At 42.6% G+C, this 25,737-nt stretch overlaps 1 protein-coding gene and 1 pseudogene across 1 annotated transcript in view; one reads left to right on the forward strand and one right to left on the reverse strand.

The window, feature by feature from the left end:
* AMBN (ameloblastin) overlaps positions 1-25,482 on the reverse strand; it is a 42,121-nt gene extending 16,639 nt beyond the window's left edge. Inside the window, exons 1-7 of the mRNA XM_069630581.1 lie at positions 25,399-25,482; positions 19,761-19,829; positions 18,444-18,494; positions 14,705-14,752; positions 11,920-12,018; positions 6,320-6,568; positions 3,441-3,479 (exon numbers count right to left, since the gene is read on the reverse strand). Of these exons, the coding sequence (XP_069486682.1) occupies positions 3,441-3,479; positions 6,320-6,568; positions 11,920-12,018; positions 14,705-14,752; positions 18,444-18,494; positions 19,761-19,814 (540 nt within the window). The 5' untranslated portion in view covers positions 19,815-19,829; positions 25,399-25,482. The remainder of the gene's footprint in view (positions 1-3,440; positions 3,480-6,319; positions 6,569-11,919; positions 12,019-14,704; positions 14,753-18,443; positions 18,495-19,760; positions 19,830-25,398) is intronic.
* Positions 5,837-5,955, forward strand: LOC138517493 (5S ribosomal RNA; annotated as a pseudogene).
* Positions 25,483-25,737: the final 255 nt, after the last annotated feature.

Genomic DNA, 25,737 nt, shown 5'->3' on the forward strand with positions numbered 1-25,737 from the left:
AGCAGTGGGGAAAACTCCAGTGGTGAAGGAGAGGTTGCAGAGGTCAGCCAAGGCTGGGGCAAGAGAGTCCTTGATAGTTTTGTAGGGACGGGCGTCCACCTGTTTGGAGGAGGCTTTCATAGACTAGACTTGTCTAGTGACCTCCTCAGGTGTGACAGGGGAGAGAGAAGAGAGAAGAAGGGGAGGGGTGGGGGTGGCCAAGGCTGGTACAAGAGATGTAGGTGCATGAGGTGGTGAGGAAGAGATAGAGGATAGGATATCCTGTATTTTTGAGGCGAAGTGTGTAGCCAACGCAGAGCAAAGGACCTGGGTGGGTGCAATGGTGGAGGAGGCTACGGTAGGGTTGGCTAGTTCCTTGCAGACTTTGAAAAGTTTGACTGTGTTATTGCATGCCGCAGAGATGCTGGCTTGAATAAATACTCTTTTCTTGGAGCAGATGCAGAGACCATACTTTCTTTGAAGGAGGCCGCCGGCCAGTTTGTCAGAGGGTGCACCTGAGAAATCCCATTTCCGTTTGGCTGCCCTGCACTTGCGTTTAAGGGCAGCCAGTTGGAGTCGTACCAAGAGTTGAACTTTTTTGGTAGGCTTCAGTCGTACCCGCATGACAGGGGCAAGAATATCAAGAGTGTTGGGAACGGAGAGGTTAAAGTTAGAGAGGGCTGTGATACAGTGTTAGTGGGTGGCAGGTTCACCAAAGAGGAGGAGGCTGACGAGGTTGTCAATGTGGGGGTGGCGGCAAGGAGGCCATGGTGAGGGCAGAAGGATGGTTAGGAGGCAGCAAGGGAGCCAAGGTGGGCACAGCTTGCCGGTGAGCCAGGTATGATGCCGAAGGAGCTGATGCAGAAGGAGAAGCGGGGATGATAAGGCGGGGAGTAGCCTATCAAAGAGTAGAAGGTTGGCTTGAGGACACTGTACCATGATGGTACCATTGCGGTAGACATTGATGATGGCTCTGGAGGTGGGGAAGAGGGCAAGAAGGACCTCCCAGCGGGTGCCACCATTGATGGGTGAGGAAGAGAAAGGAGAGAGAAGAGCGATCATATGGAGAGTCCATAGGTCGGGTGACGGAACAACAAAGAGGTTGTTGTGAGAGTCTCTCTGGCAAAGGCAGTGACATAGGTGTCTGCAATTGGAAGATCTGAGTTAGAGCACAGCATGTCCTTCTTGAGTTTATTCCTGCCGGTCTTATTAAAAGGTGAAGGATTGGAGATAGAGAAGCAGTTTGAGAAGATAGGAGATACAGAGAGTGCCATAGCAAACTGCAGAGAGTGAGGTACACTTAAGCCGGCTGAGGCCACAGAAGTGCTGGGAGAACAGTAGGTAGGGGGGAGACAAGGCACAAGACTGGGCGAAAAACACTGGGAGCTGGAGGGAGGTAATATACACAAAGAACAGTGAACACGCAGAGGAAAGTGGATAGCGGGTGTAGGGCTGAAGGGAATAACAGCACATAGAGACAATGGGAACTGAGGGGGTTGGGGAGTAGGTAATAAACTAGAGCAGAGGGCTGAAGGGGGTAACCAATCACCGTAATCCAAACAATGAACAATGTGAACACAATGGGAGATGACGAGGGTGAGGGAACAGATAGCAGACTGGACAGAGTGCAGAGGGGGTGGACTTGACAACACATTCTCATGAAAATCAGGATGTGCATACAGCTAAAAACGAATTTCAAACGGCAGCAAGACAATCAGGATGTGCACACAGCTAAAAAAATGATTGTTTTAAATGTATTTTTTAGGCCAGCAGGTATATAAGCAGATTGTACAGGTGTGTAGCAGTGGAGGTAAACGTCCAGGAAGACGTGGGTGTTATGGTTTGGTGTTTTTGAAACAAAAGAGAGAAGAAAAGTGTCTTCTGAAGGTAGTTAATAGAGATTGTCAGGAGAGGCTGGGGGTCCAGAGGATGATGCAGTGGAGTGTGAGGAAGGATCTGGTGCAAGCCTGAGGTGAGATTCAGTGCTGTTAGGTTGTCAGACACAGTGACCCAGACCAGATAGAATTGATGGAATGCAGTGCTGCCTGGAAGAATACCCAGTGGTTATGGCTGATTCCAAGATGTGGACCATCACTTTTTGTTCATTGCATTACCAGACACATACCACTGTGTTGTTCTATACTTTGAGTGGGATAGTCCATGCGTTTTAAGTGGTTTCTTGAGATATATCAAAGTATTTACAAAACTTTTTTCTGGCTGTGTGGAATGTACCGTTTGCCTGAGATTCAACATCTCTGAACTACTCTGCAGGATATATATATCGGCCAATGTTAATTGCGTTAGCGCCACCGGATGATCAAGGGTTGGGCGATAGCGGGAAATCCCCATTCTCCATTGGGTCCATTGGACCCCATGGGGCATTTTTGGCCCAATTACTGTGCGCTAATACCGCCAGCGGTAATCGTGCTGAATATGGGGCGCTAAATGGAATTTTCAGCTCCAGCAAAAAGCTGGAGGTAACACAGCCCATTTAGCACCCAACTCGTGATCAGGTCAGCCCTTAAATGTGGCAGTATTAGCATTGCCACTACATTTGAGGGCTACCACCCAACTCGTGATCAGGACCATGGTCCATCCTTGGTAAGCTTCTTAGGTCTTCTAAAATACTCTGTGACAATATTCCACAATTCTGCAATCCCCACTCCACTACAGCACTTCTCTTCTCTTCTCTTCTCTTCTCTTCTCTTCTCTTCTCTTCTCTTCTCTTCTCTTCTCTTCTCTTCTCTTCTCTTCTCTCCTCTCCTCTCCTCTCCTCTCCTCTTCCCTTCTCTTCATGCTTCTCCTTATACTGCTGGCCTCAAATGTCTCTCAAGCGCAAGAGATTGCAAGCTGTGGCTTTCCAGATGTTTTGGACTACATCTCCCATGATCCCTCATCATGGGCTATGCTGGCTAATGCTGATTGGAGTTTCAGTCCAGAACATCTGTAGCGCCAAAGACCTATTCTCTAGCGCCTCTTGTTTGCCGTTCTGTTGTGTATGTTCTCACAAATCAATGAGTGGTGTTTTTTCCTTCAATTTGAACAGCTGCCCTTTGAATTTTGGAATACAATTGGTTTCAAATCCTTGAACTGAACACTGCAAGTGTGAGGCAATTATTTTTGTGTGTGTTTGTGCATCCTTTGTCAGGGCTGTCAAGTTTCCCAATTCTGCACATGCAAAAGCAATCCAGTCCTATTTTTTTTAATTCTGTGATTGGTATTTGTAGCTTTCCCATTTTAAATTTAGGACTACAAATACTAGAATGTCAAGGAAAAATTACACTGGATGAATTTCTCATGCGCTTAGTTGGGAAACTTGAGATTCCTGCCTTTTTAATGCTATTATTGTTGATTGGAGTCACTATACATATGCATGTAGATCAAATTAAATATATTGCAACAGGTTATACTTCTTAAATATTGTAAATAGAGTGAATACAGTTTGAGGACGATATACTTACTGACTGTCCATTTTGACCCATGTAGTCCCATATAGGCAGCTGTAATACATAATAACAATGTTCATTATATTTAGTGCATGCCTGCCCTATGTGATCTGAAAGCAACACGTTTACAAAAATACATATGAAAGATTAGAAATATATGGATAAAGGAGGCATTTAAGTATGTGTTCTTCTTGCAGCATGCATGTTTCTGAGGTAGTTTCGCACAACTGTAGTGGCAGGTCTGGGGTGACTGTCATATCTTATCGCAGAGGATAAACATATAGGGCCTCATTACACGGACGGCGGTAAGGGTTAACGGTCACCGTTAATGGCAACGGTGACCGTTAACCCTTACCGCCGTACTACGAGGTCCCTTTGCGGGTTGGAGGAATTAACGCCTGCTTCTTGCAGGCGTTAAGTACCAACCCGCTAAGGGACCTCGGAGCTAATTACGGCACCGCAAAATTGCGGTGCCGTAATTAGCGCCTTCCCCATTCCCATAGAGCCCTATGGGGCAGAAATGGGAATGGGGAAGGGCAATGGCGGAAGGGGGATTTACCGCCCCTCCAACCTTGGAATGGGGCGGTAAATCCCCTTTCCGCCAAGGCGGTGCCGGTAATTTACCGGCATGGTCCAGGGTGCTAATAGCACCCTGGATTACCGCCTTCCGTGTAATGAGGCCCATAGTCACTTAGATATGATATGTCATTTATAACGCGGCTGTATACAAGTGTTTCTAGGTGCAACAAGACAAGGAAGGAAGGACAGAAGGAGGACAAAACAACCATCTTACTAGACCTTGTGTTATTCAGATCGCACAAGTGTGGGGGGGGGAGAAGTGACAGGGGCTAGGGGAGAGTGCAAGTAACTAGTAAGTGCAGCCGGGAAGTGGCTCATAAATGCAGAGTATCAGGGGACTGCAGGGCTGCAGATACAGTCCCTTAAGTGGTTGGGAGGCGTGGAGGCAGTGCAAGGGCAACCGTTTGTGCAAGAGCCTTGTCCCGTAAGTTCAGTGGGTGGCCAGGTAACCAGTATGCGCAGCAGACAGGGACATCAGCAAGGGAGAGGGAGAGAGAAAGCAGAAGCAAAAAGGAAGGTCTTGAGTTGCTTGCGGAATCTTAGGTGGTCCTGCTCAAGTTTGAGAGAGGCACTGAGGCTGTTCCCGAAGGAGGCCCCAGCCGAGGACAAAGACCTACCCCCCACTCTCTGCCTGCAGAAGCGTCTGACCATCAGAGAGTTGGAGGTCGATGAGCAGAGGGCTTGAAAAGGAAGATGGTTAGTAACAGAAAGATGGATGTGGTGTGTGGTCCCCGGCCCCAGAAAGCCTTGCAGACTATGCAGAGGGTCTTGAAGATGATCCAAACGCAACAGGGAGCCAGTGGAGAGGTTTTAGGGCTGGAGAGATAAAGCATGTGAGTATCACACGGACCCATCCATTCTGCACATGTCCTTGTCTGCTATTAACAGATGACCCCTATTTGGTCTCTAGCTTCACTTCAGATGATGTGAATTTAAGAAAATGGTATATAGCATCAGAGATGCAGCTTTTCTAAAGCTTTGGAGCCAGGTGGAGGTCAATTCTCCCCAACGCACTGAATTCCATGTCACGCGAAACTGTGGAAGAATCCATTTAAATCGTTGGGGCAGAATTAGGGTACAATTGTGCACCCAGGAAGGAAATTAGTACATGTGCAAATACTGATTGCGCTCGCACAATTAAGTTAGCCGTAGGGCATATGCATTAGCACGGTTTATGCATTGGTACAACTGCAACAAAGTGCAAATTGTTTTTGGACATATAAAATTGTACCGTAATCCCACACTGAGAGCCATCATGTACCGCAGGGATCTATACTGGCTGCACAGGGACCAATGTATTTTATAGTTAACTCTGGTCATCGTACAGTGAATAAGCTTTGTTCTTCGTGGAGTGGAGTTATTTAAGGCTACAATTGGGCAAAGATTCGGCTTACCGACCCAACAGACAGTAAAATACAGTCCAGTTTTCAGTATAACAAAAACAATACACAGATGGCCGCCAATTGAAATTCATTTTATGTATATTATTTCCATCACTGTAGCCTTATAGACCAAGGGATGGGTAATTATTGTGTGATAATGACCCACCACCAAGTTATGCCCTGTGGTGAAACCGAGCGCCATATATTGGAGAAGAGTCATTATCCAAAGAAATAGTGACCCCTCCCGAGGTCTATAAAGCTATTAGGACATTGTGGTGGCAGCAATGCATGTTTTGAAGTTTTGATGCTGAAGTAAAATGCTGCATTAATAAGGATTAAAGCAAAGAGATAAACTGAGCTAGCAAATTAAATGTGGTTTTATTCTGTAGAATTTAAATAGCAAGGCTGTCTTCATAACAGGAGCATTTATTTGGTGTGGTACAAGTAAATATTTACGGCCACACCACACTGAATGTGTCCGATCTCATCTGATCTAGGAAGCTAAGCAGTGTTGGGCCTAGTTAGTACCTGGATGGGAGACTGCCTGGGAATACCAGGTGCTGTAGGCTAAATAAAAAAATATATACTTTCTCTATAAGGAAGTGAACACACTCTCCCATCGTTTTGCTTTGTCTGTAGCAAACACAATCTACTGTTGAACAAGGAAGTATAGTGTTGAAAGGGATATTGTGTGGAGATTGTATTCCTGTTTCTCTGCTTTCGAAGACAGAATATTCAGAATGCAGTCAACACCAGTAGAAATTGATTGCATTCCAAACATTCTGATTGACTTTGAGAAGGTAAATCATGATCTTCATGTGCTAATAATAATCCATGACCATTTTGACACATTTCTTGAAGAAATCGACCGTGCAGTGCTCATTATTCTACAGTCACACATTTACTGCAGCAACAAAAGCCTTCTGTGCCTACCTGCTGGGGAATTTGTCCTTCCGGTGGTGCCACCTGCTGCTGGACCAATGCCTGATCTCCCTGGCGCAATGTTGGCCGAGTCTCCTGATCTGGATGCTGCTGGCCGGGCTGCAGGGGCTCCTGGCCGACAGGTATGACAGCCGGGGGTTGATGAGAAAGACTTGGTGCTTGCAGTCCTGGCTGTGGAGGCTGGAGCGGGATTTGCTGTGCAGGTAGTGGTGGTGGATGAACTGGCAGAGCATATTCATACTGAGGAGAAGACAGACAGCATAACATGAAGGCAAACAATGGCAAATTGCCCACAAGTATGAACAAGTGAGATGTACTGAAGAAAACTAATGAAGGATTCCTTTTTATCCCCTTAACAAAGAATGCCTAAATGTCAATAGACCTTTGAACAGAAGATACTCCATTAAAAGTGACAGTGGTGGTTATGGCTATAAAACTCAAGCTCTTGATCTGGAAATATTTAAGCAATCCAGTCGAGGCACCTTACCAATTTATGCAAGATGAATGTGTTTATGCCGGGGTGGAGGGAATTTGAACAGTACATTGGAGTTATTAATCTGAACTCATTCCTTTATAGACCACTACAGATGATAAAAGTACTGCATCATGGGAGAACGAGGATAAAGTCACTGAAACAAACGTGAATATAAAGTGTGTTGTGGATGCTTTGGACTGCGATGGACTGATCATGGTCACAGTACTTTGAAGCATGCGTGTTTAGGCCATTCACAGGCTTTATAGTGCCATTTCTAGTCAGGCCGCAGAATCTCTTCCTGTCACTACTTTTAAGCTGGCACTATGTGCACAAGTATGTGACAATCACATTAAATAATTATTAAAGCAATTCAATGAAGGGATTGCGATGAGAAGTTGCACTAGAACATGCAAATACAGGAAGTAAAGTACCCAGAGAAGCATTAGACTATTCCCTCCCTTGAGGTATCAGCACATGAGCGTACTTGTTCTGCATTCGTGGCACAAAAACAAGATGCAAAATCAGATTTGGGGTTACAGATAAAAGAGGCTATTGCTGGAGCTAGGGGATCAGCCTATAAGTCCATTTCAGAGTGTATACAGTAAATGTATGCTGAAAACAAAGAAAGGGGGAAACAGAGAACACAAACTGTAATTTGTGAGAATACACAAAGACCCTCTGGTAAGCATTAATACAGTCTCCAATGATACGTTAAGAAAATATCTGAAATATCTACACAAGAAGTTGACAAAGACTGCACATATCACCCCGCTGTTGAGCAGTCAATATAGTAACGCCGCCTTAACTTTTAATGTGTTTAGAGATGACATCACTATTATGAAACATTGACAATAGCTTATTTATTTAAATATGCGTATAGCCATATCTGGCTTTATATATTACAAGCATATACATCATATAAGGCTACATATATCGATCACTAAAAACAATTCAAAAATCTCACTTAAATGACAAAAATACCAATAGACACATTTTTTAAATGGTTAAAATTAGCTCATAAAAATTCATCATATGGAAGATAAGATTAATATCATTACCTTCTAACAAACACTGGCTGATGAACGAAGGGTGAACACACACCTATGGGGGTTACACCTTGGTAATTGTGTACACGTTACTGTAAATGAATTCTGACAACAATGTATCAGGACAATTGTGAGTACTGCAGTCAGAATTTTAATAAAACTGCAGTTTTTCGTGTTTGTAGATACACTAAACTGGGAGTTACAGAAGATACAACAGTATTTACACATTTTAAAGGTATAGTAACCGGTTGGAAGGATCCTTCCTTCAACCCGAGCCCCTCCTTGTAAGCATTGGAAAGACGTTACAAATATTTGAAATTTGTCACTTACCAACCTGTTACTACACCTGTAAAATGTGTAAATACTGTTGTAACTTGTGTAACTCCCAGTTTAGTGTATCTACAAACACGTAAACTGCAGTTTTATTAAAATTCTAACTGCAGTACTCACAATTGTCCTGATACATTGTTGTCAGAATTCATTTACAGTAACGTGTACACACTTACCAAGGTGTAACCCCCATAGGTGTGTGTTCACCCTTCGTTCATCAGCCAGGAATCCCATGACCTTGCTAATTTTTGCTCTTTAATACGTGACTACCCACCTGGGTAGAGCAAGGCATCAACCAGGTGCCCTTTTTGACAAACACTTCTAACAAACACTGCCATGTCATTTCAATATCTTCTAAAGAGCTAGAGTTGTTATTTTATTTCAAGTACAGATGTCGCAATTTATTAAGGCTTTCACAATAGCACATACGATGTTTAACCATTTCAATGTTCACAGTCCAACATAGTCTACATAATCTTTCATTTCTTGCAATACCAGGTTTAGCACCTACAATTTCCATCATATCACATTTATTGAATTTGAAAAGCAAATAGGACTTGAGGATATTAGGATGGGGGAATGCAAATTGCTATTTTGTTTTTTTGGTATCTAATGTCCAACATTCTAAATATTGTCCGGTATTTGCTTTGGTGGCTAAATGAATCATTTCTCTCTACATAGAGATAGCTTATTGCAAATGGAGGACTCTGCTACCACTGATGCCAAGGCACAAGGATCTCAGAAGGGTTGAATAAGGATAACAAAAAGGAAAATAAACAAAATAAGCAAAATCAAAGTTCCCAACATCTAGCCACGCCCCTCCTCATCAATACAGTGTAACCTTTCATTTTAATTAGCACACTGTTCACCTCAGCTGTTGGATTATGAGTCAGTGAACATGGCAGGGTTAGATGAACAGAGCTGAATGCTATACCAACTAAACTTATGTCAAGATACAAATCGGGATATGTTCCCTAGGAAAACCAATGATAAAGACTCTGTACTCAGCAGGGCTGGGAACAGAATACACATGGACTTGATGGGATACAATAACAGGACTCTTAACCATATAATTAGTAGTAAGAGGAGGCATAGAGGTTTGATGTAGAATTAATTATCTGAATGATAAAGATTTTCATAGTATAGCACTCACTTGGTTATAGACAATGGGCTTCATTATGACCCTGCCGGTCCAGAAACAAGGGTGCCGGTAAGCATTTAGAATTTGTTTTCGGCAAGGGTCTATCTGGATATGGGCTAATATGGCCCGGGACGATAACTCAGTGGCAGCGTTTGTCTTGGAAGCAAGACATTGCATAAGTATACAGGTTCAAATCCCGGTCCACTGTTTAGAGAGTGTCTCCAGTATTAAGTGCTTTATAAAAGATTAATTAATTATGAACACTTGACGGAGTTCACCATCTTTAAAGGGAAGTTCTTACGTTTTTGGTCTTTTTGAACCACATATCCATGGTTGTAGGATAGAAGGGTAGATCATTTGAGATCCCCGTGCATGGACGTGAGACCATGAGCCTGGAAGGCCACAAAATGATCTCCTGATGTTTTTCCCAATGAATCACAAATGTGATTTTTTGAGCCTGAAACTTATTTCTTGGTTGGGGAGATGAGCTCTGAAACAGAACAGGCTTCTCTGTTTTGACAGGAAGGAAGCATATTCAGGAACAAGCACATTTGAAGAGGGATCATGAATTTCTGGGGATAATGAGTGAGCTTCTTAGATGTCCAGGCTTTCCCGGTGGGAGGCGGGTCACCAGAGGCATGCACGCCTTCTGCAGGTACTGCAGGATTGAAAAGGGCAAAGGGGGAGAAGGGGAATGGGCATGGGACCTCATATCTATGTTTCCACTTCCCTTACTGACCACATCCCTGGTAACCCAACTACTAATACTCCTACCCTGACCGGCCATAATCATGTTGCTGCTCTAAGGTAAATAACCCGGTTCATGTAATTTCATCATTTTAACGTTCACATTCCATTGAATGTGCACATGTTTTTTTTTTTTTTTTTGGGGGGTTCCCCCCAATCACCCTCCCACGCTTTTTTTTTGCTATTGCCCACCCATCCAAACCCTTATCTGCCCTTTCCCACACCCCCTAAAAAATTTGATGAGCACATTCAATGGTATGTGCACGTTAAAAAGCCTGGGGATGAACAGGCAGGCGATGAAAGGACGTTGTACCAAATAACCCTGACCTTCAGTTTTTTCTCAAGGGATGAGGTGGAGGACTCCGGTTTAAGCTCTGCCTGGTGCCTGTCGATTGACCATAAGCACACTCTCTACCTCCTCCTGTGTGCGGCTGAGAACAATTCAACAAAAGCAGATAGGTTAGAATAAGCCACTGGACAAGAGTTTTTTTTATTTTTGCTGCTGCCTCTGCTAAGGATTTGGTATGATGCCAAACATACATGTAGTGGCATAGTGATGAAATCACTACATGTAATCATTTGTTTTGGAAAAATAGGTCTAAGCTTGTGTCTCGGACACATGTCTGGTGACAGCAGATGACTTTATGAAGGAAAGTATCAGGTTAAAGACTACAATTATAAATAAGGTGGTCTCTGGTATTTAAAGGAGAAGTACGGCCAAGCCATAAGACTTTCGAATTTCAATATCTGCCAGAAACGGTTTAGTTTTATGCATTTCTGAGCTGTATGAATTTAAAAATCAAAAACCTTGACATTTCCGTCATCCATATCACGCCTACAAGCCTGCAGCACTTGGCCTGCGAGGGTGCAAAATTACGACCACGCTGTGTACTCTCCTTTGCCAAAAGAATGAAAATAAAAACAAAAAAAAGGAACTGACTGATGGGGAGTGCATTATATAATTTCTCTCTAAGTGTTGTTTGTTTGGAGTGCTTCTTTAAAGAGGAAACAGCATCACACACCAGCGTGCCCTGTGCCATTCAGGAGATCCCCATTCATTCCTTAGTTCCTTTGGATTTTGTCCTGGATTAACAACAGGAAATCAGAACCACAAGCCCCCGCAAAAAACAAGATGTAAGGAGCATGCAATTCTAAGCCATGCTGGGTCATTCTCATTGGTCAGCAGGAGATAGGACAATGTGGCGGTCTTTTCGAAAATAATAAAAAAATGTACAAGATAGTGCATTACAGGAAGGAGGAATTTAAAGCAAAGCAGACTGAAAAACACCTGAAATGGTACAATGCTTAATTATAACTGCAATTATTTATAAATATACGGATCATAATTTTCTGTGGTAGGAATAGAGAAAGGGTAACAGCACATCACACACATAGAAAGAGGACCACCCTTATACACACGAGGAAAACCCATCACACACAAAGGCTCCATTAAAAAATGTGCAAGAAGTGGAGAGTCATTTGACTGGAGTAACATTTCCTCATTTTCCAGAGGCAGGCAAGTCTTCCCACAAAAGAGATTAGGGTATAGCAAGCAGGCAGATACTCTAGTTGAGGGGATTCCATATTATAGTGTCTCACGCACCAAGTATCTCCAAACTCACCCACACTAAAATGTGATTGGCCATTGACAGTATGCTTATGGCCAATCACATGGAAGTGGCTAAAGTGGCTCGGCTGCCTCTGAATTCCCCAGTTTTTGCATCCTCCCCAGAGACCCAGAGAAGAGCCCCTAACTCATGGGACTCATGGAAATTCCCAGACACAAACGCGGATGTAACTAATACCAGGACATTCCTTTTATTTCCTTTGATTTTGGTGGCGTTTTACTGACCTGCTGGGTTTCATGCTCGTGTGGTCTCAGCGGCATCCAGGGGAAAGCAGCAGGCGGGCCACGCATCCACCAGGAGGGAAACCGGTCCCCAAACCCATACTGTTTGAATGTAAAAAAGAGGTAGATCGAGAGATCAGGTAAGCTGCTCCTTTATCCACTGGCGTGTGCAATTATGTGTCATACACTATTTACAATTGTATAAAAATGTGAGTTATCCACTAATAAACTGCCTTGTGTGTTATAGCCTGTACTGTATTTCCAATGTATGAATATCTGCTAGCACTGATTCTTAGACTGTGTGCTACATTTTCAAGAAATAGCTTTTTCATTTATATGTGTAAACATTGCAACAGGACACATACAAGTTTACTAACAATCAAAAGGTGCTTGACTCATCTTTCTAACATGTCAAAAACAGTACTAGTTGATTTTTATATATCAATAATAGTCCATATTGCACACAGTTGTGATGGCACACAACTCAGAATGTATTATTACACATTAACACCCCCTATCTGGGGGTATTTTTGAAAATTACCGTTCTGGACTCTGGTTTTACTCTTTGCTATGTACATAGATTATATTCTGAGAACTAACACATTCTACCGCTGGATGCACTGTGAACTATATTTGTATATGTTGAAAATGTTAATAGAGATCGTATATATTTAATTTTATTTTATTCTCCCTTTTTAGTATTTTGTATATATTTTTATTTTACCCATTTTTGATCACTGGTTTACATATTAATGTGGAGATTATTGATCTCCACTTTTGTAATTTTTAGTTTTCGGCGTAATAACTCCTTCATTTTTTCTTACAATCATCTCCCGTCTGGTGGAGAAGCGAATCAATTGTTAAATATATGAATGACCCCTTTTAGTTTTTACCGCCTGAGTATTGTTCAATAGTTTGCTCCTTTAACATGGAGGACGTCTTTTCATTAAAATCTGGGGTAGTTTCATTGACCGCCTTACATCATGACGTTGTCACTTCTCTTCTGCCATACGTGAATCACGCTACTTAAAAGGTGCCAATTTTGCATATAACCGCACAGATTTTTGGTGTCTATTCAGGACTGGCGGAGCCTCGTCTTACCTAGCCTTTTCAGTTTAGTTTTAAGGTTCCATGTATTACAGTATTTTCTGTATATATGCTTCTCTATACCATATTTCGGAGATTATCTCCTTAAGTAAGTATTTTATGATGTTATTTTATTTTTTCATGATTATCTGAAACCATTGCCTATGTGTTGCATCTACCAAACAGGTTTCGTACAAGCTGTTTTAACTTAATTTTTAACTTAATTTTTAATATAAGCTGTGGATCACACCATCCACTCAACTTTCTCCTGTTTAGGAAGTATGTCAATATTTTAACTTTTTGTTCTTCTAACCCACACTTCCTCCTTTGTGAATGATTTCTCTAGGGGGTTTTATGATTGTTTTTTCTAGGGTCATTTACCTGGGGTCCTACACCTATTTTCTTATTGGTATTTAGATCAGGTAAATCTTATTACAATTTCACTTATTTTTGTACTAACAAATTCTACCAATTCATTAAATACCATTTCACTATTTTTGCTGTTTAACAGATGCTTGAACGTATTGCTCCCGAAGAAGGGATCCTTCCCGAAATGTGTCAAGCTCATTTTTGTTTATTATCTTATGGTTTGCTTGATCATTACTGATGAAAAGGATCTACAACTTCTTTTCTTTTCATAAACACTGTTGGAAAGTCATTCCATCTTTTTCAACTAAGTGTTTGACATATTGACTGATTGTTTCAGTATAGTGGTGTGCAGGGGACGGGAGCAACCCGCACTTCAGAATTCCTTTTTGTTGTTTTAAATTTTCTACCTCTGTGCAAAGGTTGTTAATACCCCAGCACCTAGAATCTTCTAAATACCTTTGTTTACATTTATCGAGTTGACAGTTACTCTAAGGTGTGCACTGGTGTGCACTGGAGGCCTGTTTGTTCTTGTTTATTATATTTCAAATCCCGTCATTGGAGTCTTAGCCTCTGGCGAAGTCAATGCTTTGGAATTTGTAGACCAGCAGTAAGTTGATCTACACATGATGCCCACTTTAGGGTATTCTCAAGGACCAAGATGGAAGCAAATCCCCTGCAGACCCATCAATGTGATGATATGCATTTATGGATATCTTCCGTGCCAGGATAGGATGGGGTGGCTGGCTCTGTAGAGCAGCAGCACACTGACATTGCTGCTTTAGCACTGTGTGCTAGTGCACAGCAGAATATGTGGCCACCGGGGTGAAATGTGCAAAATGCGCAGTCAGCCTACAACTACAACTAATTCATAATGCAATGTGCACCTTTTATTCAAAGTGAACCAATGGGCCTGATTTACACAATCATTTTACAATGGCGCAATCCCATTGAACAACTGCTTCTAAAGCAGGCCCAATACGTCTCACTGTGTTTTTCTCCTAATAGTTATTTAGCCAGTGAGATATCTAGATGGGCTAAGTGATTACTGTTGCAATCTGAGAGCAACTTGCAGGGGCGAGGGTTGCATCCTGGCAGCTTCCCACATAAGTAATCTTTCCCAGGTCACTGAAATGATGGTATTGATTTTGGATTTTATGGTATTGACCTGTAAAACTTGTACTACATTATATTTTAAGGTTTCTGGATGCCGATTGGATTCGTCAGGCAATGTTATACTGTGGATCTTGCCAAAGGCTGACTAGTGGCGTGGCACGACTGCAGGTGGTATTCTGCACTTGATGGCATGCGCTGTATGTTTGTGGAAGATGGTTACCTGTGGCCTCATGTTGACTCCATTTGGGGTTCCATATCTTCTCATGCTCTGAAAAACAAACCAGGGGTACAACGTAAACAGTAGACGATACACCAGCCTAAATTGTTCTGTTATGTCATTGGGTTTTATACCATGATCAGTTGCCATTTGCAGGGTCTTGGTGCAGTAATATCTGCAAAAAAAGGGGGCTGGACTTGGGTGGTTAGGGCAGAGGGAGCAATGTAAGATGACTTTGCTGTTGTGTCGCTCAGGTATGTTTTTAAGTGATGTGTGTGGCGGGCACCTGACCTACTGTGTCTGCCATAGATGGAGTATGGATGGCCAGGGGCTGGGTTATACAAGCTGGCAGGAAAGATGGAGGCACTGAGGGTCTTAGCGTGTATTGTGGTAGATGTGTTCTCCCTAAAAATAGACAAATACTCCCAAAAAATAAGAATAGGGAGTAAGAATACTCCCAACAAAAATGAGATACAGACACATCAGTGCATGTCCCCTTGCTTCTATCCACGCAACTCCATGGATATGTTTGGACCAGTAGTAAACGAAGTGCCGAAGGAAGAAGCTCTATTATTATTACTGCCTGATGGGAAGAGGTAAAAATTTACCTTTTAATGTGCACAAATAACTTGGTGCAAAGAAATACTTATTACAAAACATTTCTAAATATTTGTGCTAGCTTATTAAAAATACTCCCACTGGGAGTGGGACTTACTTTTTTACTCTCCAGAAAAATCATTTTACTCCAAACTTGAAAAAATATGGAGTAAAATACTCCCACTTCAAAATCTTATCTGCAGCACTGAGTGTAAGTATATGGTTGAAAGCGGGAATTTGAGTGGGTTAGTGACCTGCCACTCAAGTGTGATTTGGCTGCCATCTTGTTCGCTTCTCTGGCATGCCAGATATAACATGTCATTTAAATCTGGTTGATTTAGCCTCCATCCCTACGAATTGTTGACCTTAGCAGGGTCGTTGTGCCACCATCTGTTCCTAGGCTGACCTTTCTAAGAGAGCTTTTTTAATATGGCTACTGAAACTGCCCCATGAGCTGGGTTATGCCGACTGCTGGTACTTGCCTAAGCATAAGGATGATTTAGGCAGACTGCCACTCCTGCTTTACATGGCAGCCATTTTGTGATTCTTTCTTCCCTGTCTAATTCTTTGGGAACAGTTTGTCCTTGGATTACAAAGCAGTCCAACCCCTTCTGTCTAGAAGTCCTTTGTGTCTGTTTTAATTTCCCATCTAGCATTTGCGAAAAAGGGCCTCAGATCCCATTGAAAGTCACCGCCTTTGCTCTGTGTGTTGCTTGTAATACGGCTCCTTGAACCTCTTCCAGTGACATAGATATGCTGGTTGGTTACTACCAAGTCTCCAAGGCGCACAATTCAACAACCATGGGATACCTGATAAATTGCTTCCCAGTGCAGATTTTGGGACTTTGGGACTGCATTTACACAATCTTTTCAGAACTCTTTCTAGAATTCACCAAAATTAGCACATGCCAGGAATTAAGGGACTGCCGGCCTGCATTGCCGGCCAGAGTTTTGCATGCTTTTTTACGACTTTACCCTTATGTTTGCCAATGTTTCAGGACTTGCTTTTTAACAGACTTGGTGTATATTTCAGCTAATATGGGAGAATAAACCAATCACTGTATCCATATAATTCTCTAATGATCAATATCTTGCAAGCTAGTTAACACTTTGCCTTTGTACTGCCTCTTTTCTCATGTTTAATAAGTGCGAAATGCAAACAGTTAAATGTCTTTCATTAGAGGATTCACAGAGCGAATCGGAACAAAAAAGCCTATTTTCCCTCAATACCCCCACCCCCACCTTCCAACCATCGAATGCATTAATACCCCCAGTAAGTCCAGGAAACCCTTCTCACTCCAATTCATATCTGCGAGTTGCTGCGCACTGAGGCCCCCAAGTATACGTGTGGGTTGACATGAAGCACTGTGTGTTCTGCAATCTATTCCGGATTTTGAGTTCAACATAAAATGTGAATTCAGTTGATGAGTTTCCTCAAACCTCAAAAGGAATACCCTCTGTGCCTGTCATCACCGGCTCAATTTGAAGGCATATTGGAACTATTGTTTCCTCAGAGAATTTATGACAACTGGTGCACTGGGTACTACATCTGCATGGCAGCAAGCCTGACCCTCCCAGCCTGCTCCCTGGCAAAGGATCTATATATATATATCTTTGTGATGTTCACAATTCTTTGCATTTTGACTCAGATGGAGTTATTGATTCCTCAGGCATTTTGCTTGAGAGTGGGTCTGACAGATATCATTAGAATTACATAGATAGGGCATGATTCACACAGTGTTTCCCAGTGGGATTGTGCCATTACAAAATGCTTCTGTGAATCAGGCCCATAGTCTTTTCTTTGGGGCCAAACCATTTTGATTGTTTGAACCTCCCCAACAGGAACCAGTGACAGTGCAGCTTTTTCCACTGCACACAATCCAGCTACCTTTTGTTCAATTAATCTTAAATTGCTTTGCTGGGCTATCCTTTATGATTCCATTTAATATTCAGCTATTTCATAATATTGCTCAACCAACTAAATGTACTCACACTTAGGATCATTTACCCACGGAATCTCCACTCCCCGCACTTTATTTTGTATATTTTGTCTATCTGTCTCCTTCGTCTCGGGAGGATAGCTCAGGGGCAACGTGCTCGCCTTGGAAGCAAGACGAGACGGAACAACACAGGTTTGATCCCCAGGTCCGAGCTTAGAAGGCCTCTGGTTAGGAAAAGGACATTGTGACATCACCCACATTAAACAAATTGTTAATGATGATAGGTTATTTATAACGCACCCAGAGGTTTCTAAGCGCGGACCCGGGAACAAAATCTGTGTGCTCCGCCTCGTCTTGCTTTCAAGGCGAGAACGTTGCGGCTGAGCTATCCTCCCTCAATCGAGGTACTATTGCCCATGCTGGTCTGAGAGTTCTCTGTGCGGAGTGCCTGACTCAAAAACCAATAAGTCACAGGTTTGAGTCCTGGCAGGGACAGTGTATTGCCAAACCATCCTTCTGAGGACGATCAATTGATAAAACATAGAGTTGGTTAATAACAAAACGTACAGTGTCATCACATTACGTTTTGGGGTCGGCTTCACCAAGAAGTCCATGAGCGTATGTTGTGCTAGCCGCAAACGTGAGTATGGACCATAGAAACAGTAGGAGTCCGTTGCTGGAACATACACACATGCACCTGCTATTGACCACACATGTGCATGGAGAGTGCATGCTTAAGCGTGAAGGCCCTATATAGTCTGGTGCCGCCTTGCTAATTATTCTAAAATGCACACTAACTTTCCGGAAGAATAGTGAAATATCATTCCCTCTCTTTACCCTGACCCTATTGCCGTGCGCCTGGAGACAATTCAGTTAGTGGAGGGCTAAGGAGCGTTTAAGCCAATACGGAGCAAAAGATTGTCCAAACGCCTGAAAGAAACATGGATGCAAATGCCGGAGAGCAGGGTTTGATGAGATCAAGGTTCAAGATTTGAAAATGCCTAAAAATCAGCATTTTGATTTTCTGTGATGTGGCACCAATACACACATTGGTTTGTCGCTATTTCACTAATTGGTGATGGAAACCGGCAGCCTCCACCACAATACAAACCATATGGACATGATTTTAGCCAGGGTGGCATCTCCTAATGCGGGACCGCTTCATTCAAGCCTACGCTTTTAATCACAACTTTGATAAGACCTACCTCAAAACTCATGCTGGCCATTCCATGCATCCCGCCTTGTTGAGGGTATATCTGCAAAAGAGAAAGGATGTGTTAGATTTTGTCATGATCTAGCAGAGGCAAGCCAGTCTACAGTTAACAAACATGAGATGAAAGAAGTACATCCCAAGTGCTGGCATTGCCAAGCTCTTTTCCTGCTCATTCCCCTGTGAAGCAGTCTGTGGCTTATTCCAAGAGTGGTGCATCCATTGGTCTTGCCTTGGGGAAAGCGCATGCATCTGCAGCCGTTCAGTCAAGATATTGGGGGGTCTGTACGAACACTCTTGTCTGCTCTCTCCTGTTGTACACTCTGCATTTAGCTCTTATATTTGATTGGTTTTTAAACTCAGTTGCATAGAAAAAAAACTGTTTATAAATGTGGTACACGTTACTGTGAACAGTAGTATTGCTCTCGAACCCACAAATTCTTGTGTCGGACATGTCGCTAGTGGACAGTTGACCCCCAACTCCTCTCTCTTCCTTCTTCTCGTTTCCTTCCTGGGGGTCCTGTCTATTCTTCGAACTTGACCCCTGCCATCTTATCTTGCTCTTTTCTAGCGATGCAAAGGGAAGGGTGGGCCTGGTATTTGAAACATCGACTGCCATAATGATATACGGCCCCTTGTTGCAGCTGCATTTAAAACTAGCTTTTGTTCAAATGTGTTAAACTTCAATATCCTTTTCGACTGGTGATCTATTTGTAAAAATCGATGAAGATTTTTTTTGTTTTTATATGAATCAAATATGTTCTTTCAAAGACTTCTGTGAGTACAGTTGTCTTTTTTCCACCCTCACTCTGCAAAATGCCTATCTAACGTGTTAATATGCGAAACATTACTGTACAGATGGAATGAGCTCACTGAAAGTCTAGAAAGCTAAGCTTTTCATTCTCAAGAATCTCGACCATCAAAGGGCTCCAGAAATAACAGGGTTGCTGTGGATCTACAGCTGTAAAGCCATTGCAAGAGAAGGAAACAAGATGGTAGCCAAATCACACCTGGGTGGAAGGTCACTAATTCACTCAACTTGAAAGGAATTACATATGTTTTTGACTTTGTGAAATGGAAATTCGCAATCACAAAGCCAGCATAGCAACTGTGCGCTGTACTGGCTTTGCAAATGCAAATCAATGTGATGAATCGAGCCCCGTGTGGGCACCATGATCATGTCAGATATAAAGAATGAACTGCAAGTAAGTGGCAGAGTGCACTTAACATTGAATGTAGTCCCTCTAAATGGTAAATGAAAGTCAATTACAATAAGCAACAACCCCAAGGGTAAGCAGGGATGTTTACTTACCGGTAGAGCCAAGCTTGTGCCCAGGAGGCACCACATCGCTACCAGGAGCCCCATGTTGCATGGGTATATCTGCAACACAAGCAGAACAGCGAGTATCAGAATCTCTGTGCATAGTCACTCATAAGGTAAGCCTGGCATCAATGCAGAGTTTCATGAACATTATAGATGTACCGTCTTTGGTACATTTTATCATTTGGTTTTAGAGCTGTCTCCACATTCTTCTCGACATGTTACTTTCTTAACAATTAAGTCAATATCTGTGCAGCAAAGAATGCTATCGTTCCCAAGTAGAATGTAGTTGTCTATTTTTTGTTACATTACTATTATTTCCAAACTCGTGTGCCAGCCTTCCAACCGGCAAAATCAATATGATTAGACTTCAGACACTCTATAAAAAGGTAAAACATAAACAGATGTACGAATGTCTCTCTCACTGATGCAGTTTTTATCTCTTTTTACTCACCCTTGCTTTGCACTTTTTTATTTTTGCCACCCACTCTCATTTGAATGGCTTCTGAAACCTTGCTCGTTTCCCCACCTCCTTGTCCTTCTTGCTTCCATTTCTGTCCCCCTGTCACCACTTTGGATCGCCAAGGTCATTTCCTAACACGTCATTTTGGCTATGTTTACATGCTTTTAAAAATGTTTTTTTATTTATTTGCATGATATAGTTGATAGGCAACTTTTCACACATACCACTACAAAAGACAAAGACATAAATACTTCTGTACAAAACAATTGATAAAACATGAGAAATAAATCTAATAGCAGCTATTACCAATGATGTTTACATCCCAGCTAAAATCCTCAACCAAATAATTTCTGTAGATAAAAGAGCAACGCCGTAAACAAAATGTACAAAATAAAACTTCTACTTTTTGTCCCATGACCAGAGTTTCTGTAAAGAATCCTTACTCTTTGAAAAGAAGGTGTTGCAAGACCTAGCGACATTGGAAGAAGAACATTCGAAAGTTTGGTATATCTTAGAGAAAACAGATCTCACATGTGTCCAGAAATTAGGGTAGAATAAGAATATAGTGCTCAGAAGTGCTGATGAAGGTGCGGTGATTGCTATCTTAAACACCAACGATTACATACAAGAGTGCAAGAGACTCCTAAGCGACGTAGGAAGCTATAATACACTAGACGGAGAACCCATAGAGGAACTCTCCATCCTAATTACAGAAAAGCTATGGACGCTTGTGAAGAGGGATGGATATGACGACACTAATGTGATTCTGCTATACAAACCAAACAATATACATGAGGTATTCAAAAGAAGAGAAAGAAATGGTGCACTTTTACTCTTTGCAGTTTCACATTGAGCTTTTTGCTGCATTATAAATCCTGTACCTTGCATGTTACCAGCAACTTATTCACATGTTATACTGGCAACATAAGAATGGCTATATGTGTGTGCCACATTATTGCTGGCAACAAAATGCCATCACATTTATTGAAGCGCTATATACTCTAAAGCGCTATAAATATTATAAAGCGCTATATATATTACTACAATACCCACATTTTATACATTGGTTAAAATTAAAAAACAATTGATCAGTCCACTGGGACCTCCTGTAGTGACTGGTATTTCCCGGTTTTGGAACCAGTCACCAAATATGTGATCATTTTTTTAACCTGTTAAAAATGGAGCCCTATATCAAAGACTCTACAGCTGTCATTAATAAACTAGAGAATCTCTCATTTGATACAGCTGAATACATGCTTATCTGTTTAGATATTGAGGGGCTCCACACGCGTATTCTACAGATAGCCAAACTAGAAAGGGTTGAAGAGCGCCTGAAAAAAAAATGAGGATTTGCCAGCCCCTAATTCCTTTTTAATGTGGTGTATTTCAGTATCTCTCACCGAGAATTATTTCCAGTTTAACAGCCCATGTTTTCAACAGATAGAGGACACAGCGACGGGGTCAGTGATGGCCCCCAGCCTAGCTAACCTATATGTTGAGGGGTTAATATTATTGGCAAAGTCGCATGCTCTCTGCCCAAATTGCCATAAGAATATATTCCTTATCATTTTTAGAATGACAACTCTTCAAATATATGTGGTTTTGCAGTTCCAGTGGCTTAAATACCATTGGGTGTCGCATGCCAACCCATGTTTCACCCTCTGCGGGCCTTTTTAACGCTCATATTAATGATGGTTAATCTCTATGATAGTCCTGTGTAAGGGTAATTCTGTTGCAGTTTAGTTGTGTACTGGTTTTCCACCGGCGTCTGTCTTGTCATTAATACATTTTGATGCGATATATGGTCTGGAACCCGTGGTAAGGCTTATCTCCATGGAGCCATGGAAATCACCGGGAACAGTGCGAGCAACAGGCTCCATGTACACAAGCCTTATCATGGGTTCCAGACCATATATTTAATCGAAATGAATTAATAACAATACAGACACAGCTGGAAAACGATTTGACAACTAATCTGCTTTGGAACTATGGGAAGCAACCTTGAAGTTGACACACAAACATACCTAGAGGTTAGTTAGTACCATGGACATCTCACAGCTGAAACAATGTGCACCACGTAGTCAATCCCGGTTGCTGCAAACTTTAATAGAGATCACTGTCACCAAAATGAATTTTTGTTTCTCTACCAAGCCATTGAAACACTCATCCAATCGTGCCAATTTGGCAAAAATCCCAAAGGGTCCATACTACAATTTGTCCTTAGCACCAAATGTCTAGGTCTTTTCATCAGCAGACAACCTATCACATTTCAAAGGAGGACTAAATTACTTGGCTTTAGCTCAAACTCCGCCACAGAATATATCCTGTTCTTCTATCCCATGACTTCATGACCAGCATCCAAGCATTAGCACTGTCCCATGTGGCTAGAAGCAACATGCTCCCCTCAAGTGTCACCACATCACCCCTCCAGCCACGCAAGGGACTGGAATACACGGCTGACACAGACTAATCACTGGCCTCAACCAGTTGAACTACATTTCTCTAATTCTTTGACTCGGTGCTGATCATGTATTATATCCATGGCTATATCAGCACACAGGTTGCCTTACTGAGCTGAACAGCTACCCATTTTCCGGGGGACAGCACGATTCCAGGAGCCACACAATGTTAGGCCAGAAATGCTAGAGCAGTAAACAGACTTCTGAACATCCGCACCGCACCAACACTATTATTTCTTCTGGAAAAACAAAGTCAAGGCCTTGTTGTTCAGGGAGTTACTCGCTGAGTGCCAGGGCCCTTAACGTGCCATTCTCTGCCATGGCGCCCAGGTATCCTGGGAGACTGCCACGATGCGTTGATGCTCTTCTAAACCTTGTGTTTCCATACGCACAGTGCTGTGCCGCTTCCTAGATAGGTTTGCACTATATTAATGCCATACATAGATACTTACATACATGTGCATAATAGCTTAGGAAAAGAGAATTGTCTGGTACACAGATATACCAAGAATGTACCAAGCACTCATATTTTCTGCATAGAAACATAAAACTTCTTTGCAGTTTTATTTTTAAATTAGCATTCACTGCTAACATGGTTCACCTTTCCTTTTATTAAAGTTGGGATTGCCATTTTTACCCAAAGACAGCCCCAAGTAGCCATAGCAGCAGTAGCTTTGGAAGTGGGCAGAGCCCATGATGGCTGCTAGGGAATCAGGACGAACTTACTGGCCCTTAGCATGTAAGGGGGTATTCCCCTTCGTCTGATCTTCCTCCTCAAGGCAGCGGCTGTGCTTTCCCAGCTTGGCATTCCCCTCACGCCTGCCCTGGCTTGCTTTTCGCCTCTTCTGGTGCAATGTCTTTCTCTCGCTCCGCTTTTCCCTCTCACCCCAGCACCAGAAACACAAACATTCTTCTGACAAAATCCACATGTTCTCAGCCAAACGACATATTGTAAAAATCGATTGCTATTTCCTTGTCGAGCACATGTTTTCATGGGAGCCCGATTTGGGCACAACTTCTAGACACTGTGGTAAATGTGCTCAGACGCCAGGCTCTACCTGCACTGCCTTTGAATTGCGCAATCAGTTAAAGGGGCGGGGCTACTGTGTGAGCAGAATGATTGCATTCCATGCATGAATCGGGGTTTCCTTTGCATTGAGATCTGCACCGGATTAAGATCACACCTTTTGCAGTGTTCCAGTTGGAACTCATGCAATGTTCTAAAAACATGCACCCACCTTTTAGAAAAGATATTTTTGTTCTGCTCAGCTTCAAATAGTATCAGGCCTTCCAGATGACTCTACCACCCTGATTCACTGAGCGGTGCAAAGTGTATTATTGCAGTGCAAGGCCACTTTGCACTTTTGCAAAGCCACTTTGCTCCTCAACAATACACTTTGCACCACTCTGTGAATCAGGCTGTTTGTTGGCAGTGCAAAGCCACTTTGCACCGCGCTAAAAGTTCCATGAATTAGGCCCTGAATGTTTTGAACAATGTCAATTTCCAAAAGGGTATCCTGATCATTTTGCGCAATTTGCAATGCACTGTCCTGTCCTGCAGATTTCTGGGGTTCATATGAATTGGTGCACGTCTGCCCCTTCCCCTCCGACCCTCCTGCCAGCACTGCGACCCCGGACTCAGCACTTCATGATGCACACCTCATACACACCGTGCTTTGTTTTGTGTTAAGCCTTGGAAGGAAAGCTTCAAACTCATAAACAAAACCTCCAACCATCAAATCCTCTCGTTTAAGATGGATGGTGTTTGAAGCCATTGAGTGGAAACAGGTTGAAAATTGTTGATCCTTCAAATGCCTTAGTCTCAAGTTTCAACATGTCATGTGTGAGTAGCGCATCTTGGTCTGGATTTATACTTTGCATTCTGAGAATTGTAGTCATTCTGCTCCCATTTTAAAATGAGGACTACGCGTCCCACAATGCTAAGCGAAAAGGCCTGGAGCATCTGTTTAAAACGATCCGGGGCTATGCTAATATCGCGACTTTCGGGCTAGCTAGCCTTTTGGTTTTAGCCCGTGAGCTTCTATCTGGGGCTACAACCAAAAGACTTGGGGGCTATAGCTTCTCCAGTTCCCCCCTAGCGACGCCTCTGGGTGGGAATACAGTCTCTGAATTCCAAATTTGAAAACAACCCTCTAAAGTGCAAATATAGCAAGATCAGAGAGAGCCATGAAATAATATGTATATTGTGAGGTCATCCATTTTAAACTACAAGTGACAAAAGAGGTCTTAGCACACGAGGGAGTATGGAGAAATTGGACTTTGGAGGTCAAGTACGGTGCAAAGCAAAGCGCGACGCCTCTCCCTTAACTAGGCATGGTAAATAAACAACGCATGTCAACAGCTTCTTATAAGGTTGATCACGACGACATCAGCAGAAGGCTATAATGGTGTCAAAAAACAGAAAAGCACAATTCAAGATACTGACAGATTGTCTTCATAAAGATTCACGTTATTCTCCAGGCCCTGGCAAGTTCTCTACACACAAAATAACACGGTTGAACCATTAACACAAAATAAAAGTAGCACATGTTTTCCATCTCAGGAGTGTCACTCGCTAATGCAAAAAGCGCATGCCTTAGCTGTCAGTACAGGGCCCCCATCCCCCTTCCTGGCAATTCGCACATCGCTCGCCGATTTGCGTTTTTAGCAAACCCACACTCGTGAAGTCCAGATACAGTGAAACTACCTTTTATGGCCCCCTCTTCCTGCGTAGTCTGGTAGCCCGGTTCAGACGACGACCAGAAAAGCCAGCTTTGGTTCTTCTCTCTGCTAACTTTTCTGCTCGAAGTAGGTTTTAAACCCTTTCTGAAGTGCTGATCAGCCAATCGTCGTTAAGTGGGAACCTGCACGCGCGCCTAATTAGCTCAGAGGTTTCTTTTGCGGCACGGGACGCAGTGCGTGCAGACGCATTCCCGGTAATTGCACATGCCAACCTGTGTTTAGAGGGTTCCATTTTACACCATCTATACTTGTTGCGTTAAAAACACGCAGTGTATAGACACGGGCTCTCAGACAACCACGTCAA

The sequence above is a fragment of the Ambystoma mexicanum genome, chromosome 6q, assembly GCF_040938575.1.
Source record: "Ambystoma mexicanum isolate Mex_15411 chromosome 6q, UKY_AmexF1_1, whole genome shotgun sequence".
Classification (NCBI taxonomy): Eukaryota; Metazoa; Chordata; class Amphibia; order Caudata; family Ambystomatidae; genus Ambystoma; species Ambystoma mexicanum.